We start from the raw sequence: 19762 nt of genomic DNA, 5'->3' as shown, positions 1-19762 counted from the left end.
GAGGAGGTGACCGAGGAGGGGGCGCGAAGAGGTGTGTTGGTGAGGTGTGCGAGCGACGAATGTGTGCCAAGGTGTTCGGTGGTCAGGTGTGTGACCAAGTTGGTGAGCGGAATGAGTGTACCGAGGTGTGTAAGAGAAGGTACGACGAGGAGCATGGAAACGGCTGGATGTATGAGCAACGAAAGGGGTAGCGTATGCTTGTAAGCATCCAGGTGAGGCATCGACGGTAACCGGGTTAGAGGTTAGGTCGACTTTTAGCCGAAGCGGGCCCTCGGTGCGTGCCGGGCTTCGCGTGCCGCGAGAACCAGCGGGGATCCGAGCCACGGCGGGTTCGAAAGGACCGCCGTGCGCGATCCACGCTGGGCCTCGCGTGGAACGGCCGCGTCCGGGCTCCACTAGGCGGAGCGGGCAGCCCGATAGTAAGGGTCGTCATGGCGACCACCTTCTATTGAGACGTGCCGGCAGGTCGAGATCGGGACATTGGATGGCTCCACGCCGAGGTGGTGCGTGGGATCTCGGGCCGGGTAAGCCCCCGTCCCTGCCCCGAATGCGGGACGTATCCAGCCGCTGGCACCAAACAACCCGCATTCATGGCTTGGCTTTACGAAGCCGGGCTTTGGACAGGAATTGGCGCACCGAGAGGCATTAGTGAGTAGACTGTGTGATGAGGTTAGTGTTTTGGACCCAAAATTAGAAAAAAAAACAAAATTTGATGATTGGCAAAGGATTGGCAGGAATGATTGGCAGATGATGGGCAGTGATTGGCAAATTTTTGATTTGTTGAAATTTGATGTGCAAAATTGGTAGTAAGCGATGGGCCCGGTGGGTAAGGGTGGCATCCCTGCCACCCTTCCCATGGTGGGGCAAATGCGCAATAGTTTATGGGGTGTATGGCAGTGAAAACTAGCCCGGGTGGGTTAGGATATTGATAGGGACCTAGAAGATGACATTAGGTAACGTTAAGTTTAGTTAGTGACTGATACCTGTAGTGGGGACGCAGGTAGTTTAATGTGGATGATAATGACGAGGGAGCGCAATAGTTTAAAGGGGCGACTGGGAAGCGCAAGTTTCAGAGGGGAGTAGTTAGATGAGATGATGCTGTGTGAGAGCTGGACAGGTGTGTGGAGCAGTGTATGAGTAGTGAGTGTTGTGGATCAGCGCGAATGCGCTTGGGGAGAGAAGGGTGCAGGTGGCACCAGGTGTGAGAGCACAGGTGTGCAAGTGCAGGTGTGTGGAATACATGGAGTGAGAATGGTGGAAATTGTGGAGTGGAGTGGATGGTGCGAAGGTGTGAATGGGGGAAGAGTGGACCCCCATCACGGATACCCGGGGCGGGTAGTGTAAGTGTTAGGTAGAGGGTATAGGTAAATTGTGGTTGGATATTGGCATTTGTGGTGCGGTTGCAGAATGGTGTTGTGGATGGGTGCATTAGTGTTGTGGAAATGGCTGGGCGTGTAGCCTGTTAGTGTGTGTAGTTGGTTTGGGCACTCCACCACTGTGAGGATGTCCGCCAGGTGAGGCCGCAGGTGGGCTCTGGGAGCCGTTAGTGTCAGTGGGTGCCTGAGGATCCCGGGTGTGGATCGGGCAGCCCAGTGCCAGAGAGGGCACCGAGTGGGGAGAGCGCCAGAGGGCCTTCCCTAGGTAGATAGGTTAGGGTAAGGAGCAGGTAAGCTCGGAGGCAACTGCAGTGGTGGAGGTGTGCAGGTGGGTAGACCTGCTGGGAGAGCTACACGTCGCGGCCCAGAAATTGTGCGAGGGCACCGGGAGATGAATCGGGGGAGTGAGACCCCAAATTGAAAAGCACCACAGTTTGGTCAATGGGAATTGGTTTTTAGAACCCATAGTGTAAGAGGGCCAATGGTTTGGCAGGAGAAAGACCCCGGGTAATGTAAAGTTGTTAAAGTCATTTAGGAAATAGTTAGGATTGATAAACCTGTCGCACCATACGCAGCCACTTACCTGTGATGATGATGACTCCACACCTGTGTTTTCTTTGTTCTGTGTTGCAGGAAATAAGAATTGCTGGTTGGATTTGTGAGACGCATCACGACGTGGATGAGAGATTGGGGTGATTCCATCTCTCCCTCCTTAGGAGGGACTGATGATGAATTGGTGATGGCAAATTTTGATGTTGAGTTGGAGATGGCAAATTGTGATGAGAGTTGGAAATGGCAAATTTGATTGGTTAGGAGGGAGAGAAGACGAATTTGGTTTATGGGAGGAACGGGGAAGACAGTAGGGACGTTTGTTGATTTGTAAAGTAGATGTTTATGGGTAGTGTTGTGTTTTGTGGATACAGTAAGGGGTAAGGGAGGGGCAATGTAGGTTACCTGGTGGGGGGGGGGGGGGGGCACACGGTAGGAACGTACTTGTCTCACCTGGTTCCCATGTGCCCCTAGTGTGCATTACCTAATGTTGCGTGCACTTTTGCGCCCTTACCACCTTACTCACTTGTCTTCTTCTTTTGTCTCCCACCTCCGAGGATCTGGCTTTGGGGCAGAGAGAGAGGAGAGAGAGGTGCTGGCTCCGCAGTTGTGGGCCTGCACTTTCGCTGCTTGCTGCCGGGATCGATACACCATATGGACCGCAATTTTTGTGGCCGCCCACCATGGACCGCAGTTCTCTTGCGGGCAAGCACCACCCGTGGATGGACCTATGGGTCAACGTGGCACCTATGCCATACAGGTGAACCACTAATAGTTGGCCCCCTGACACCACAATACAGAAATGGACGCGGTTGGCGCCTTTCTTTATTTTTAAAGAAGCAAGAAGGCCAAGTGCACCACATGAAGGCAAGACCAGCGGCAGAACATCGGCCGGCTGCGACACCACCGGTGATTGTTAAACACTTTATTGGTGCACCGGATGGTGCTGACTGTACATGATGGGGTGGTGCTTTTGGTGCTTGGAAGGGGTGCTCTGCACATTATTAAAGGCCGTAGGGCCACAGAGCACTCGTGGGTTGGTGTATCGATGCTGGCATGCGTGCTCTCTCTATGCATAACATCTGCATGTGTTCCTCCAAAAACAGGTCCTGGATCGTAGTGTAAATATCAGTGTAGTCTTGTGTAAATAATGCTCCCTACCGGCTGTATGTTTAGTTTGAGGATTCTTTCCGCGATTCGGTTATCCTGTGGGTGTGTTTCTGTGAGGAGAAGGGTGCAACGTCGCAGGGGGACATATTTACTCATTTGTGAACATCTGTAAAACTGTCGCACTCAGGGTAGAGTTAATAGTAGAGGGAACTACATCTGAGTGCCACACTAAAGTAGGTAAAAATTTATCGGGTCGGGACGCCCCGAGGTAGAGAAGGGTGCAATGTTGCGGATATGGGATTTGGCCTCCATCCATATCCGCTTGTAAATATTCCCCTATTTCCCCAATACTCCCCAACTATCCCCAATCCCCCATTCCCTAGTCCCATTGTCTGTAAACAACACTCTGTAGCCCCGACCTTCCCCTTTTTCCCCCATTAAATGTCGTGCCCAGGTTCACCGCATCTCACGTAGACAACTATAGGACATCTTGCTAGTTATTCTTAGTCTATGTCAGTTAAGGACTCGTTTCCATTAATTCTGACTCTTCGTTGCACCAGAATGTGATTGTATGGCACCAGTAGTAAGTTTAGGACCTCCCAATACCTCCCCGCATCTCTTCCTCATGAAACAACAACACCAACAACAACAACAGCGGCGCGGGGAGTGCGCGTCCTCACTCCGGCTTGGTTAGCCGCCATTGACCATGTGCTCCGACGGGGTTACCACTCACGGGCTGACTGTCAGCTCCTCGTCAAGGGCGGAGCCCGGTAACCCCCCGCACCCAATAAGAAGCGGCGGACCGATTCCATCTGGGGCGGAGCTAACGAGCCGAGGGCGTGTCACTCCCCGCTGGATATGTGCCGGAAGACGGAGGTGACGTCAGATGCGCCTCAGCTACGAAGGAGAAAGGACGTCACCTCCTAGCGCTGAGAGATACCTCCCGCATCTCTGGACCGGACCGGGTCGATTCTGCCCCTGAGCCAAGGTGCACCTTGAGCCATCGACTACCTGCCCCTCCTTGCCATCAATCCCTTTGTGAGTCAGTCTTGTCCCGTTTGTCTGTGGTCTGTCGGGAATAAGATAAGACCGTGTATAAGTGCCCACCTTTCTGTGCTGAACCTCTTGTGCCGTGTAATCTAAACGTTCTGCATATCCCATATTATATCCTCCTCCGGAGGTCTTGAGAACTGTACCCCTGGTGTCGTGTCATTTAACCCAGCCGTTGTGTCCTTTCCTTCATTGATCTAGCGTAGCGCGATTCGGCCAACGTTCGAGTATAATCGGGTAACTTGTGCGAACACGGCGGCCATTCCGCTCGGCCCAGCATAACATCTTAATAAGTCGTGTCCGTAACAATATATATATATATATATATATATATATATATATATATATATATATATATATATATATATATATATATATATATATATATATATATATATATATATACATACATACATACATACATACATACATACATATATATTTAAAGCACCCTTCACCCTGGTGAACGGAAGGGGTTAAAATGAGGGTGTTCTTTGGATGGTGTACGTTATATTTTCGAACTAAAAGCACTGTTTGCATAGTTTAGTCTTCTTCAATGATTGATTTGTACACTTTGTCATGAGAGTGACCATGCCATCTGAACTTTGTTCGATATACTTGCCATTTTGCCACTCTTGTTGTTTTCTCTGCAGGTGCGGGTGTTTGTGCTGGAAGGGACTCGTGACCTGATTACAAAGGCTAGAAAGAAAGGCCTCTTTGGTCACACAGGGGCTTTGACAATGAAGCGAGAAAATCAACACAATTTTATCAATGTACGGTTATTGAAGGAAGATGAACCTAATGCTCAAAACGTGCAAAGCCCAGTGGGAGCATGTACTTCTCAATGGAAGAATAATGAAAGTCGAGCCAACGTTGCCTGTAGACCAGTGAGCTGTACAATTTGTTCAAAAGAAACGACAGAGCCATTGAGATCGAAAACGGGCAATGACACTCAAGCTCTTTGTCCAAGTGACACCAACACCACAGCAATATCTGATTTGAGTACTTTAGTACTGAAGAAGGAACAAACAAACAAAAAACAAAGTGACTGTTCGTGTGGGGAGGCTGAATTTGAGGATTGCACAGGAAGAGATGTGCTTGTGAAAGAGGGATCCACCAATCAGACAACGGAAGAAGGACATTTATTAAAGGATTCCAGTATACCAGATTGCGAGGATTTGGGTGAAGTGGGAATGCCGGAAAAGGATATCATGACACCTCTTCATGAAAGAATCACCATTTCAGACAGTGTGAGGTTGATGGAACAAACAGAGACATTTGAGAAGAAGCAGAATTTGGAGACGAGGAGTCCATTGCCTCTACTTTTTCCTTGCCTTTTGGAAACCGGACTTGTGGAGCTTTGCGAATTATGGCGAGAAGCTGAGGCCTTGGGGGCTTCCATTCAACATTCATCTCCACTCCAGCTCTGCGAAGGCTCGAAGGATGAGGTGCGATGGAGAGGAGCTAAACTAAATTTGGGTTTTCATTTGTGTTGTTTGGCATTCCTATCGGAAATCTTGGCTTATGATTCTTAAATCCCTTAAACTGGGTTGATTTGTCCATTGTCTACCAATGTGCTTGTCATTCATGTAAAAGTACACTGTTGTCTCTCATGTCCTTGTCCCACCTCCTTCCATGTACAAGCTCGGCCATAAGCCTTAAACATTAGATTAATGGTAAGCATTTTCTTTATAATCTAGCTTTCACTAGTCACAACTCACAACCACTGTTAACAGAGATTAAATGAACAACAGACTATTCATGTGATGTGATCTCATGCACATTATGGAAACACAAATTATGGCAATGTCCGTTCCTATATGGAGACATCTCATGTCCTTGTTTTCTCTCTGCAACCGGCCCCAAGACCTTGCTGCCCAGCATGGTGATGGGTAGGGAAGTTCGAAATGAAAAGGACCATGCATGCCACCTCCTCCTCCTTGGTCGGCACTACCTCATTCCTCCACAATCAGCCTTCTTCCTTTCTGACATCACGGGAGTTTCTCATCTCCTCCAATGTATGAGCAATTAAATATGTAAACGGAAGTTTCGCTTACTGTTTTACTTTATTGGACTCTTTTATTTTCAGGTCATGTTTTTGCATCTTTGCTGCACAAATTCAAAAACGGATTTGTTCTCACGAGTATCCATTATGTGATGATTTACTTCATAGTTTGCTCCATCGAGGAGGTTTACACACATGTATACTTGCTCCAGTTTCTCCTCCTCTCTTTCTGGGTAGTCCGATCATAAATGACCATGAATATACAGTATAGCCTTTCTGTTAGAATTCAGTAACCGTACTTGTAACCACAGGTGTGATGTCTGTGGCTGCATTGTCACCTTTAGCATCCTAAAACTGAAATCATCTAGCCTTAAATGCAAATACACGGGTCCCTCCTTCCCTATCAACTCCCACTTAACTCCTCTTCCATTTCCCACCTATGCCCCCCCCACTATCCCTGCCCATACCCCACCCCCACAACCCATGCTCCCCCATACCCCTCACTATCCCTGCCCATACTCTCACCCTACAACCCATGCTCCTACCCCAACCCTCTACTTGGTCTGCTACGTATTCCCTCACCACATCACCTAGGCCACCCAGCCATGCATCACCCAACTCTTTTTTCATCCGGTCCATTAACATAAGAGGTTTACGTTCCAGTCTAATAAATATCTACCGACAGGTTGCTACCTCGTCTCCAGATATCGAACATAAACATTTAGTTTCTGAGGATGTTCTGGACTCAGTTATCTCCCTCCCTGGCTATTTTTTTTTGAACAGTTTGATAGATCCAATACTCGGGTGGGTGTACATCGTGGTGTCCACCGGAGGCTATCTTTATCATATTCCCTATCCTCCCTACTCTCAATCTGTAAGGAATATCTCTGGATCTGTGTTCTTTGTAGCAATGTCTTGTTTGTGTATGGTCGACAGCCCAACCAACTGTGATGACTCCATGTATGAGGCCCCTATCAGCCAACTTCGACTCCCTCCTATCCTCACATCCCAACTCTCTCTTTCTAATCTGCAGTGACTTCATATGTCACCATTCTAACTGGCTTGGTATAGGCCCTCACACCACTATCTGTGGTATTGCAGACAAGGACCTTTGTGACACCTCGAGCGTCGCCCAATGTCTTGGATTAACAACCCATATTTTCCTTACTGGGTGCCTCTGTCTGCTTAGCTTGATTATGTTCAACTTTCCTTCCAACATTTCCTACTCTTCCTCTGCTTCTATTGGCTCCCCAGACCTTGGAGTCTTTAAAGTGTTTTTCTTCATGATGGTCTTCATGGATCCACCAAGGCACTGCCATTCCTGGCAGTTAAATTAGACAGATTGATCTGATGTGCAGTCCACAATGTCTTTCACTGATTGGGACACTCGCTCTTTATGTGTAGATATAGACAATGCTTGGGACAAATTTCTCAACAAACTATTTGTTATCCTCCATAATGCAGTTAGACAAATCTGTCTCTGCAGCATGCTTCTCATATGTTCCTTCACTCTTGAAGATGGGTCAAGATGGAGATTGCTCATGTCAAGGCTTACTGCCTAACTATGGCTTTGCTGGAAGGACCAAGGTCTCTCATCCCATCCTACACTTCCTCACTGAAAACATCCTACAGCATGTGAACTTCCCTGTTTTTTTTGGATACAAAGTCTAGGCTCGTGGAAGAGTTAGAACACTCAACAACTTAGGATGCACCAAACAAAACAAAAGGAACAGCAGAAAAAGGGATAAACACCAACCACAGGTTTGAAGGATAGTATGGAGGGAGACATGGCCGAATAATGGAAGTAGGGAGGAAAGAGGGGTAGGGGAGGATGCATGGGGTGGAGAAGATGGATGGAAATTCAGGAAGGAAAAACTGGAAACTTGGAAGGAGGTTAGGCTTTGGAGGTGTGAAGAGGTTAATGGGGGTAGAAAAGATCATAGTTTTGGATGGGGGATGATCTGAGATGGTGGCGAACAGTTGTCTTGAAGACTTGAAGAAAAGAATGCGATAGAAGAGGAAGTGCAAGATGGTTCCACAGGTGGGAAATGAAAATAATAAATGAGTGGAGGTGAGCAATGGTTCTGGATTTTGCCAGTTTCACGAGGATGGGTTGCTGGTGGACCGTATGAGTCCTGCAGATACTTGGAGGGACATAGCATGGAGAGGGCAGAGTGCGTAAGACCAGAAATGAGGCAGAAGAAGACAGAGAGACCACTGACCTGTCAGTGATGGTGAAGCGATAGGCCCATAGACTCGGCTTCATCACGAGATATTCCAATGATCTTGAAAGCCTTGGTTTCTATGGTGTCAAGCTGAGCAGGATGTGAGGCTATGGAGCCAGCCCAGAGGGGAGAGCAGTACTCAATCAAGCTGCGGATGAAATCCTTGTAGGTGGATAGAAGCTTAGGTGTGCCAAAGAAGGACTTCGCATGACAGAGGATGCCCAGTCGGCATCTGGCTTTGGAGGCCAACTTTGAAATGTGGTTTGCCCAAGTGGGATCATGGCTGAGAGTGAGACTCTAGAGTTTGAGTGACTGAACCTCTTTGAGAGGGTTGTTGAGAAAGGAGATGGGACGATTTGCGGTACGGAGGATCCAAGTGTTTGACCAGATTGTTATTTTGTCAAGATCTGAAGAGAGGGAAGAGGCTGCTGCCTCTGTCAGAAGGACGAGGAATGTCATGGCAGAGGGTGAAGTCATCCGCAAAGAGATAAAGAGGATTTTCCATAGTCAGTGAGATCATTAATGAAGATTAGGAATAGGATGGGCCGAGAATGCTGCATTGGGGTACTCCAGCCTTGACAGGGAGAGGAGAATAAATGGTTCCATTCAGAGCCTCACATTGACTACGAGAGTGGAGGAAGTCAGTAATCCAAGATTTGAGTTGGCCTTGGATACCATAGGCAGACAGTTTGGAGAGCAAGGCGGATTGCCAGACTGTTTCTAAAGCTCTAGATATGTCCAGAGAGATGGCGCTGATCTCATGACTGTGAGGGCCTCCGTCCATTGCTGGGAGGAGGGAGACAATTTTGAAAGCTCATTATTGAGGTTGGACAGATGTTGTTTTCTGGCTCTCCAGAGAGTCGACACACTTGTTGCAGAATTTGTGGAATGATCTGAGTTTGCCTTTGGTTGGATTTGCCTTCCAGGAGGAAAATGAAAGTTGTTATAAAGCAACTGCCTCAACACAGGATTCAGTGTACCATGGGTGGGAGGATGGGTAAGATAACTGAAGATGAGATGGGATGAATCTGTGCACAACAGAGAGCAGGTGTCTGTGCAACAATTTCCAGGCTGAATCAATATCAGGTGCGGTAGATATAGCATGACAGCTGCTTGCAGTACCTGACAGTTTGCCTGTGTGAGCTGGTGCTGAGGCTGTTCTCTCAGAATGACAATAGAGATGTTGACCTTCACAAGCACATGATCAGTTAAGCCAAATGGGGTAGAGGACGAGCAAGATGCATTGGTGGGGAAGTTTGTCATCACCAAATCCAGAAGGGAAGATTTTCCATTGGGAGAAATCCAGGTGGGAAAATTCCCAGATTGAGTTAGTCCCATAGAAAGGTGGAATAACACAAACACAAGTAACAATGACCTATTGAATCCTAACAGAGGACCCTAACAGAATGAGAAAGAATCAGCATGTGTAGAAGAGATTGTGGATTTGCATGGATGAGGTCATGATGGTCAGAACATGTGAAAGGTTGAAGTGAGGAGAGACAAGACAACAGATTCAGGGAGATCATTCCACAATTGGGAGAATAATGGGACAGATTAATGCAGGTAGGCAATCAACCTGCACTTGGGGTGGACGGGTGACGGTTTCTAAAAAAATGCATTTGACTTGGGCGAGGGGGTAGCAGAAACTGCAGCAGCATCCCTCTCTGATGATCTGGAGAAAAGCAACCTTTCACATTTTCTCTCCATGGGGAAAATCCCCACGATTTATCCTGTAAACCCCTCAATTTATTTCTGTGGTTCAGCCTCTGGGAGAGGTACAGTCATTGGAGCTCTTTTGTCTCACTATCACCTACAACATGGCCTTGGGCAGATCGTATCTCCAAGCTGCCCTCCAAAGCCAGCCTCAGCAATGGAATTCTCTGCAGGAGCAGTTTCTTCTAATATCTTCAACTTCACTTATATCAAGCCACCAACTTGAGTGCCATGGACAATGGCTCCCAATTGTGGACTCGTGCTGTTGTTTCGCAGCCTATTCCCCTTAAGGCCCTGAAACTTAAGGCCCCTCCTTGTCATTGGAAACCAAGAAGCTAGCTGAGTCTTCCGGTTTGATTCTTGTTTCGATAGGCTGGTTGGTGTCCTTGTAATTTTACATCACCTATCGTCTGGTCTTGCTCCTTCTGACCTCAGATGTTTGCCAGGGCATGTGTTTTGCCAGAAACCCTTTATTTGTTAATCTTTCCAAATCTAAACAATGCTCATCCTGAACAATGCCCAAATCAATGCCATTGCCAGTCATGACCGTTGGGTAGTACAGCCTGAGCCTAGATTCCAGAATATGGTGAGGTGCTTCACAGCTTAGCACAACAGTGTGCTTGCATGTGATTGCTTAATGACATGTGGCAAACCCAGTATGAGTAATGGGTGTTTGGTGGGAGATAGTCAGTGGCAATTGATGTGAGGGAAAAGCGTCGGCGTGCGGAGTACATTGTATGAAATTGTAAAGTTATGAAGCAACACAAATTCTCTTTTAAACTTGCCATCCAATTACTGGTACATTCATCGGCAAATGAGAACTTGCAATTTTGAAAATGAGGCTGCTCTTTGTGCAAGATAAATAATTTGGCACATTGTTGTATGCTGTTGGTTTCATTTGCATGATGTTTTATTTTGGTCAAGAAACTAAGCTCAGCGAGCATGACTTGGAAGGCTGAGGTTTGCACCCCGAGTAATCAGCCTTGCTGCTTTAGGGTAACGGAGTGGTTGTGCTCTGTCTGCAGGTGGGATGTTCGACCAGATAGTCATCGATCCTCCATGGGAGAACAAGTCTGTTAAACGGAGCAGAAGGTTGGTTTTTGAGGAAGGGTTTCCTGTTGCTGGAGTAGGAGGACAACTGTGGCCTTGTTTGCCATCCATTCACTACTATTGTTGATGAACTTCTACCCAAAGTTTTAAACGTAGCCGTTTCTGTACTCTGTCCAAACTTTCCTTGTCATGCATTTGATGCCAAATTCCCAGAAACCACTATCCATTCTGATAAGTGTAGCTTTCTTCATGCCAAGGGAAGCTATAGCAAGGCAGTGCAAAGTTGTTTATGGTGATAACGTAGGAAGCATGACAGATTGTATTAACCAGAAAATCCCAATACTGAATCACATTTAATCAAAAACATCCGTCCACAACTTTTTGAGATATCCTGCTTTGTATCGTTTTTGGCCCTGTCTCCCAATGGTGAAGAATCACTTAAAAAATTATACTAGCTGGATCCGGATCTTCACCAAAATTGAAACGATTCTTCCTTGTCACACACACTCAACCTGTCCACCAAGTTTCGTCCAAATCCATCCACAACTTTTTGAGATATCCTGTAATGTATCGTTTTTGGCCCAATCTCCCAATGGTGAAGAATCACTTCAAAAATTAAATAACCCTCATATCCGAATCCATATTTAGATCTTCACCAAAATCGAATCGAATCGTCCTTTTCACACACACAACCTCTCCACCATGTTTCGTCCAAATCCGTCCACAACTTTTTGAGATATCTTGCTATGTATCGTTTTTGGCCCGATCTCCCAATGGTGAAGTATCACTTTAAAAATTCTAGTAGCCGGATCCGAATCCGGATCTTCACCACAATCTAATAATTTCGTCCTTGTCGCTCGCATACGCTACATCTCTGCCAAATTTCGTCAGAATCCGTCTACAACTTTTTGAGATATTTTGTTCACAAACAAAGAAAACAGACAGATAGACAGGGGTGAAAACATAACCTCATCCACCTTTGGTAGCGGAGGTAATAATGAATCCAGATTATGGGAATATATATATGGATATATATATATATACACACACACACACACACACACACACACACACACACACACACACACACACACACACACACACACACACACACACACACACACACACACACACACACACACACACAGTCTCGTGAAAAAGTAAGTACACCCCATGTAAAGTTTTGACTTTTTCAACATACAGCTATTTGATCTTCATTTCAACAATATTGACAGATAAAGGTGATATACAGACTTGGCATTTAATATGGAATATATTTTTTTCTTGACTTGGGTTTACTTTCTTAACTCAGTATATCAATCTGGTGAGTTTCTTTTACACTTTGGTGATTTATTTGTTAAAAGAACCATGTCACTGATTGTCTGTCGCAGCAAGAAGTCAACAACAGGATTATATCACAGGTGGCGTGACAAAATGTACGGACAGGTACATTTGATGATTGGCTTCACAGTCGGGTATACAAGGGTTGTTGCGTTCTGTATTAGTGGAAAACAACTGCTGCACGTCTCCAAAAGTTATTGCCGCTTCCTCTGGAGATGGTCCGTCAACTCGACAATGCTGTTTGTCATGGAGTGGTGGCTTTACGAAATTCCGGCATGAAACAGCATGCTATTGCTCGGCAGTATGGCATCACTCAAGGTCAGGTGTCAAAGATCCTGAAACGAAATGCTCAGAGGGGTGTCCCTACTCCAATACCGAGGCCAGGACGTCCCGGCAGAACCACAAGGAGGGATGATCGCCAGCTGCACCGGTTAGTCTGCAATGGCCGTACCAAGTCAGCTAATCGGCTTAGGGCTGAGTGGCAGCAACTGACAAATGTGCCTGTATCCAGAAGGCTAGTCGACCAATGACTGGTTCAAGTAGGCTATCGTGCCAAGCATCCCCTGAGAAAGCCACGCCTGACCAGACAACACCGCCAGCGCCGATTGCAGTGGGCCAGAGAGCACCGTCAATGGCAGCCAGGACACTGGAATCACGTGATCTTCAGTGACAAGTCTAGATTTCTGGTCTATCGTCAAGATGGCCGCGTCCAAGTGCGCAGACAAGTGCATGAAGCCTACAACAAAGATTGTATAGTGCCAAGAGTCCAAGCTGGAGGTGGTGGGGTGACCGTTTGGGCTGCTTTTCATGCAGGGGGAAAAACTGACCTGGTTGTTCTGAATGGAAACCTGAACCAGTTCAAGTACAGGGCCATTCTGGAAGAAACATTGCTTCCATTTGCTCGTGCAGCCTTTCGAGGAAACTTTGTGTTCCGTGACAGATGTGACAGATGACAGATGACAGATGACGTGACAGATGACAATGCACGGTCTCATCGTGCTCGCATGATCCAACACTTTCTTGCTGACCGTGGTGTAGAGCATATGGAGTGGCCTGCCATGTCCCCGGATATGAATCTGATAGAGAACTTGTGGGCAGAATTAACGCGTCAAATCGACCACTTGGACCAACAGCCGACCTCTGTGCGTGAATTGCAGCAGGCTATTGTCACTGCATGGCAAGCGATTCCTGTCCAAACCTTGGCAAATCTCGTGAACAGCATGCCTCGACGTGTACCTGCTCTCCCGAATGCCCGTGGCGGTTACACGAAGTACTGAACTGTAATTTTACTGTCCGTAATCCCAGTCGTAATTTAACTTTTGTTTTTGTTGAAATTTTATTTGGCTAATGTGAGAAATAAAGAGATACTTCTGGAAAACGCACAGAAGTTTAACACAGTACTGTCCGTGAATTGAGTTCGATATCAGTTTACATCACTTTCAAGGATCAATTTATTTGCTTCGAAATGTCAAATGTGGTTTTTGTTTCTTTTAAAGGTCACATTAACAAAATCTAGAATAATTTCAACATAATTCCAATGAACTTTTGGTTCTAAGTCATCTTGAAAAGTAAGTTCACCTCCACAAAAAAAATATTCCATATTAAATGCCAAGTCTGTAATATAACAAATATCATGAATCATTTACATTTTGTAGTCCATTGTATAATTTAAATAAACATAAATGCAAATTTCGCATGTGGAAAAAGTCAGTACACCCTTGGCTCTAATAGGTGGTATTTCCCCCTTTGGCAGAAACAACCTCTAGTAGGCATTTCTTATAACTGTCTACCAGTCTCTCACATCAACTGGGAGAAATTTTTGCCCACTCCTCCATGCAGAATTCTTTCAGCTGTGTGATGTTTGAGAGGTTTCTTGCATGCACGGCTCGTTTCAAATTCCCCCACAACATCTCGATGGGATTTAGATCCGGGCTTTGACTTGGCCATTCCAGAACCCTCCATTTCTTACTTTTCAGCCATTCCTTGGTGGATTTACTGGTATGTTTAGGGTCATTGTCATGTTGCAAGGTCCACCATCGGTTGAGCTTCAACTTTCCAACAGATGGCCTCACATTATCCTCAAGCACACTCTGGTACAATGAAGAATTCATAGTGGATTCTATGATGGTGAGCTGCCCAGGCCCTGATGCAGCAAAGCTGCCCCAAACCATAATATTTCCACCACCATGCTTTACAGTTGGTATCAGGTTCTTGTGGTCAAATGCTGTCTTTGGTTTTTGCTAAACATGTTTTCTGGTACTGTGGCCAAATAGCTCTACCTTTTACTCATCTGTCCAGAGCACATTGTTCCAGAAGTGCTGGTCTTTGCCTGGGTGTTCATTGGTAAACTTTAGTCTTGCCCTGATGTTCTTTCTGGACAGCAAATGTTTCCTCCTGGCACACCTCCCATGTAGATCAAATTTGTGCAGCCTCTTTCTAATGGTAGACTCGTGCACTTTGACATCAACAGTGGCAAGAGCTACCTGTAGGTCCCGTGATGACATTCTGGGGTTCTTAGAGACTTCTTTCAGCATCTTACGGTCTGTTCTCGGGCTGAACTTGCTGGGGTGGCCTGGCTTGAACAAGTTGGCAGTTGTTTGGAATCTTCTCCACTTGTAGATGATCTTCCGGACAGTCGAATGACTGATTTCAAATTGTTTGGACATCTTTTTAAATCCCTTCCCAGACTCGTCGGCCAACATAACCTTCTTTCTGAAGGCCTCAGAGAGCTCTTTTGATCTAGGCATGGTGATGCCGCACACTTCAACAACAAAGAGCAAACCAAACTAAATGTCTGAGGTTTGAATAAGACAAGTTCCTCCAAGATCCTCTCTGACGATGTTCTAATCATTTCCACCTGAGCTGGTGCACCTGATTCTAATTTTAGGTATTTTAAGTAGTGATAAATGTAGGGGTGTACTTACTTTTTCCACATGCGAAATTTGCATTTATGTTTATTTAAATTATACAATGGACTACAAAATGTAAATGTTTCATGATATTTGTTATATTATATCACCTTTATCTTTCAATATTGTTGAAAATATATATATATATATATGTATATATATATATATATATATATATATATATATATATATATATATATATCTATATATATATATATATATATATATATAAAACACAGTTTGTGTGTGTGTAATGTTACCGATAGACTCCTAAACGGAGAGGCTCACGTGCTTGATATTTGGCATAGACATGGCCATTGAGCCTGGGACGAACATGGCCTCCCTCAAAATATTTGACGAGATCCATATTTTTTTATTCATATTTACCTCAGCGCATTTCAGCGAGGAACATTATGCACGGAATCTCAGCCGGTGCCAGAGCAGCTCGCTGATTCGCTCAGAGCGATCACGTGATGTTCCATCCCCGCCGCCAGACCACTGAACTGAAAATATATAGAATGACCATTGCCATTCACACCACATAGGTGGAGATGCAGCTACCGGGCGCCATCTTGGTTGGCACTCGATGCTGGGCGATGGTGATTTCCGTCACACGTTTGCACGTAATTCAGAGCGAAAAGCGATTGCGTTTTTTCACCTTTTATGCGATCGTGTTTTGTGTCGATTTTTGTCGATTTTGTGCGAGATGAATTAAATGTCTTTGAAACAGCTGTGAAACGTCTTTCCACAACCCTTCCGTAACCGATTGGAGCAGTTTATTGCCGCACAAAATGGCACTTTAACAGTTGTCTGGCTTTTAAAATCTGGGACACGTTCAAAACAAACGAGATCCGCGAAGCGAGTTGGTCGAGTCGTGCTAACCAAGATGGCGACACGGCGGTTTCACTTTTCACAGAGTATGAGCGTTCTATATATTTTCAATTCAGTGCCCCCGACTCGCTCACGTACTTGATTTGTGGCATAGACATGGCCATTGGGCCTTCACGGTGTAATTTGTGCGAGGCTTTTGTCCGAGTGAGCTTAAGTCGAGAGGGCGAATGTACAGGTTGGGAATGTACTGGTCTCCCTTCCCCCGCCCGGCAACGCCGGTACTGGAGGGCGTCACAGGATCGGTGAGTCTCCAAAATCCGCTTCGTGCTGTTGTTGCGAAGATGCAGGACAATGTCGCGATTATTGTGCTGCTCTCCTACCATGAGAACTGCAACATCATTGTTGACTGGCCCTCCCCTCCCCCCTCCCCCCTCCGTCCTCCCTTTCCCTCCTTCCCCTCCCCCTCCCTTCCCCCTCCACCCTACCCCCTTCCCTTCTCCCCTCCCCTTCCTTTTCCCCCTCCCCCTCCCTTTTCCCCCTCCCCCACCCTTTTCCCCCTCCCCCTCCCTTTTCCCCCTCCCCCTCGCTTTTCCCCCTCCCCCTCCCTTTTCCCCCTCCCCCTCCCTTTTCCCCCTCCCCCTCCCTTTTCCCCCTCCCCCTCCCTTTTCCCCCTCCCCCACCCTTTTCCCCCTCCCCCTTCCTTTTCCCCCTCCCCCTCCTCCTGCCCCTTCCCCTCCCCTTCCCTCTCCCCTCCCCCTACCCCTTCCCCTTCTTCCCTCCCCTTCTCCTCCCCCCCTCCCCCTCTCCTCCCCCTCCCCTCCCCCTCCCTTTCCCCCCTCCCCCTCCCTTTCCCCCTACCCCTTCCTTTCCCCCTTTTCCCATACATCATCTCTATTAGGCATAAAGTGAGTCAAGATGACATGAGAAGGAGACTTGATATGTGCAATTGGCTCAGTGACAGGATGGAGCGGTACCCAAACTGGATCAACCTGATGTGGTTCAGTGATGATCCACCTGGACGGTGCCATCAACAACCACAACATTTTCTGGGGGGCAGAACCACCTGAGGAGATCACTGAGAGGGCCTATGGTCACATCGAGAACGTCATTTACAAGGATTTTGTGTAAATGCCAATTTCACCTCGGGCTCTGACTAACTTTCGCAGTGATAGAAAATACCATGTCATGAGCTTTCAAGAAATGCTTGGTTCACGTTCCTTAGGTTTCCGTTTCTTTGTAAACTAGATGGTATTCATAGAATACTTACCCTGCGCAGTCAACTTGTTGCGAGCCAACTCTTCTGTTTTTGAACATTTTTTTTTCTTTGATCCAATATGGCTGCCAGACCACGTGAGTGATGACATCATAAATTGCTATTCTCTAATATAATTATTGCATTGATCACGCTCAATACATTTCAAACTGATCAGACTAAGCGTTGTTCCTGTCGAATTATGACGTCATAATTATGGCACCAAGACGTCATCGTTAACAACACCTATTGCCCATTTGGAGTTGTTTACAATGAGCCATGTTAAAATTTTTCCATGCAGCGGCTTTGGAGATATAGAGGTGCAACATTTTTTGGTTTTTCCAAGATGGCGTTTGCACCACGTGACCTATGACGTCATAATTATGAATAAAATAATTTTACAGGCGGAGGCGCTTGTATGGTAAAATGTCGTGTCAATCCGACCAACGGTTGCTGGGAAAATGGATTTTTTAAATGCAGACACGTAAGGCACACGTACGGCACACGGCATATGTACACAGATGAATGCTTAACCCTGCTTTTCGCTTCGCGAGCGCAGGGTAATAATCGTTTAAAGTTGTGTCACTCTTTTTGAAACACCCTGTATATATATATAACGTTTGTTTTTTTTTCTCTCCTTTTCTCATAAGCCCACCAAAGTCAATCCATTTACAGCTGCAGTTTGTATCTTCTTATAAGTCTCAAGAAATGGCATTCCTTTCGTGTACTGATCCCAAAGTGAAATGATCAATTTTGTCCCCAGATACCGGTGGTTGGATCCATCCTCTTTGCTGGCCCTTCCCATCTCCAGTCTGGCCTATCCGGGAGCACTAGTTGCTGTGTGGCTTACCAATCAGGCACGCCTTCGCAGATTTATTCTGAACCATCTGCTGCCGGCCTGGAAGGTCCGGCCATTTGCTTTTTGGCTTTGGGTTAAGGTCAGTGAATCAATTCTCCTCGTGTACCTATATACACAAATCTATAAATCAAAGGGCACAATCCCTTAGAAAATACAATAGAATCACATTATAACGGATAATCGTGGTAACAAATTTCATGATCATGTGCAGTCCCTTTTTGCACAATTTAGTCACCTTTTTAACTGACGCATTTCAACCTGACACAATGAACAGAAAAATATCGTGTTTTCTAAATTTGCAATGTCCATTGAGCCATTGCAGAGAAATGAAGTAAAACCATCTATCATGTCCAGTTTTATTTTGTGCTATTTTGACCAAATGGAATCTGCAGGTTGAACCATGCAAGGTGAAATGTTGAATGTTAATTTATTTATTTTAAAGGAAGTGAGGGAGTGGAGGGTGGTTATGCGACGACATTGTAATATGCCATGTTATCTTACCTGAATGCTCAAGAATGTCCATTTTTTTCTTTCTTTGAGGGTAGAGGGTAGAGATGGAATCCCTCTATAAGGAATTTCTACTTATTACTAGTCCAGAGAATGTTCATTTTCATTATTATGAGTCTCTGCTATATACCACTGTTATTACCTCTGCCACCGAAGGTTATGTTTTCACCCCTGTTTGTCTGTAAGCAGGATATCTCGAAAAATAATGGATGGATTCGGACGAAACTTGGTTGACAGATTGGGTGTGTGACAACGACTAATTGATTAGATATTGGCAAGGATCCGGATACTAGAGTTTTTAAGGTGATTCTTCACTAGTGAGAACTGGGGCCAAAAACTATATATAGCACGATATTTCAAAACGTTGTGGACAGATTTTGACGAAACTTTGTGGACGAGATAGGTAAGTGACAAGAACAATCCGATCAGGTTTTGGTTCAGATCTGGTTGCAGATTTGTCTCTCATTGGGATACAAAACGTAAACTGCTCAGCTTGGTGGAGGTTTGTGCTCTACTGAGTACCATTCTAGTATTTACATTGTCTTCATTTCATTGGACTTCCATGGATGATTTAACGACCTGTTTTCTGACAAACAACCTTTTTCACAGGTAACAACTGAAGGAGAGTTGATCTCTCCTCTCGACTCCCCACACAAACGTCCATATGAACAGTTGGTGATTGGAAAACGGGTCGATAGCAGCTCAGACAATTGGTAAAAAAACATTATTTATTTATTTTCTTACATTATCTAAGGCATGCCCTGGAGCTGCCACACACACAACTCACACACATGGACATGCAGATTAATACACGAGACACAACAGGGGACTGTTAGATGAGACAAACAGCCACTGAACTTGGGGGAAGTGCTTCTGGGAGCACTCTGGGTACCGGTGATGTCACAACAATGGCACCGACATTCTCACCGCACTCAGCGGGGCATTTCTTACGGAGGAATTTCAGGGGTGATGGACCCTTAGATAA

General features: G+C 45.9%; 1 protein-coding gene across 10 annotated transcripts in view; it reads left to right on the top strand.

Annotated features, from left to right (window-relative positions):
* METTL4 (methyltransferase 4, N6-adenosine) overlaps window positions 1-19762 on the top strand; it is an 84208-nt gene that overhangs the window by 33973 nt on the left and 30473 nt on the right. For 7 of the 10 annotated variants that reach the window (XM_068107823.2, XM_078771212.1, XM_068107825.2 and 4 more), the window contains 5 exons: window positions 4739-5533; window positions 5953-6103; window positions 11054-11120; window positions 18175-18349; window positions 19387-19490. In XM_068107823.2, coding sequence (XP_067963924.2) covers window positions 4739-5533; window positions 5953-6103; window positions 11054-11120; window positions 18175-18349; window positions 19387-19490 — 1292 coding nt within the window. The remainder of the gene's footprint in view (window positions 1-4738; window positions 5534-5952; window positions 6104-11053; window positions 11121-18174; window positions 18350-19386; window positions 19491-19762) is intronic. The other 3 variants (XM_078771214.1, XM_078771215.1, XM_068107827.2) reach the window with 1 other exon arrangement.

The sequence above is a fragment of the Myxine glutinosa genome, chromosome 2 (assembly GCF_964187855.1).
Source record: "Myxine glutinosa chromosome 2, kmMyxGlut1.1, whole genome shotgun sequence".
Lineage (NCBI taxonomy): Eukaryota > Metazoa > Chordata > Myxini > Myxiniformes > Myxinidae > Myxine > Myxine glutinosa.
Note: the sequence above shows the minus strand (reverse complement) of the source record. Positions and strands in the feature narration are given on the sequence as shown.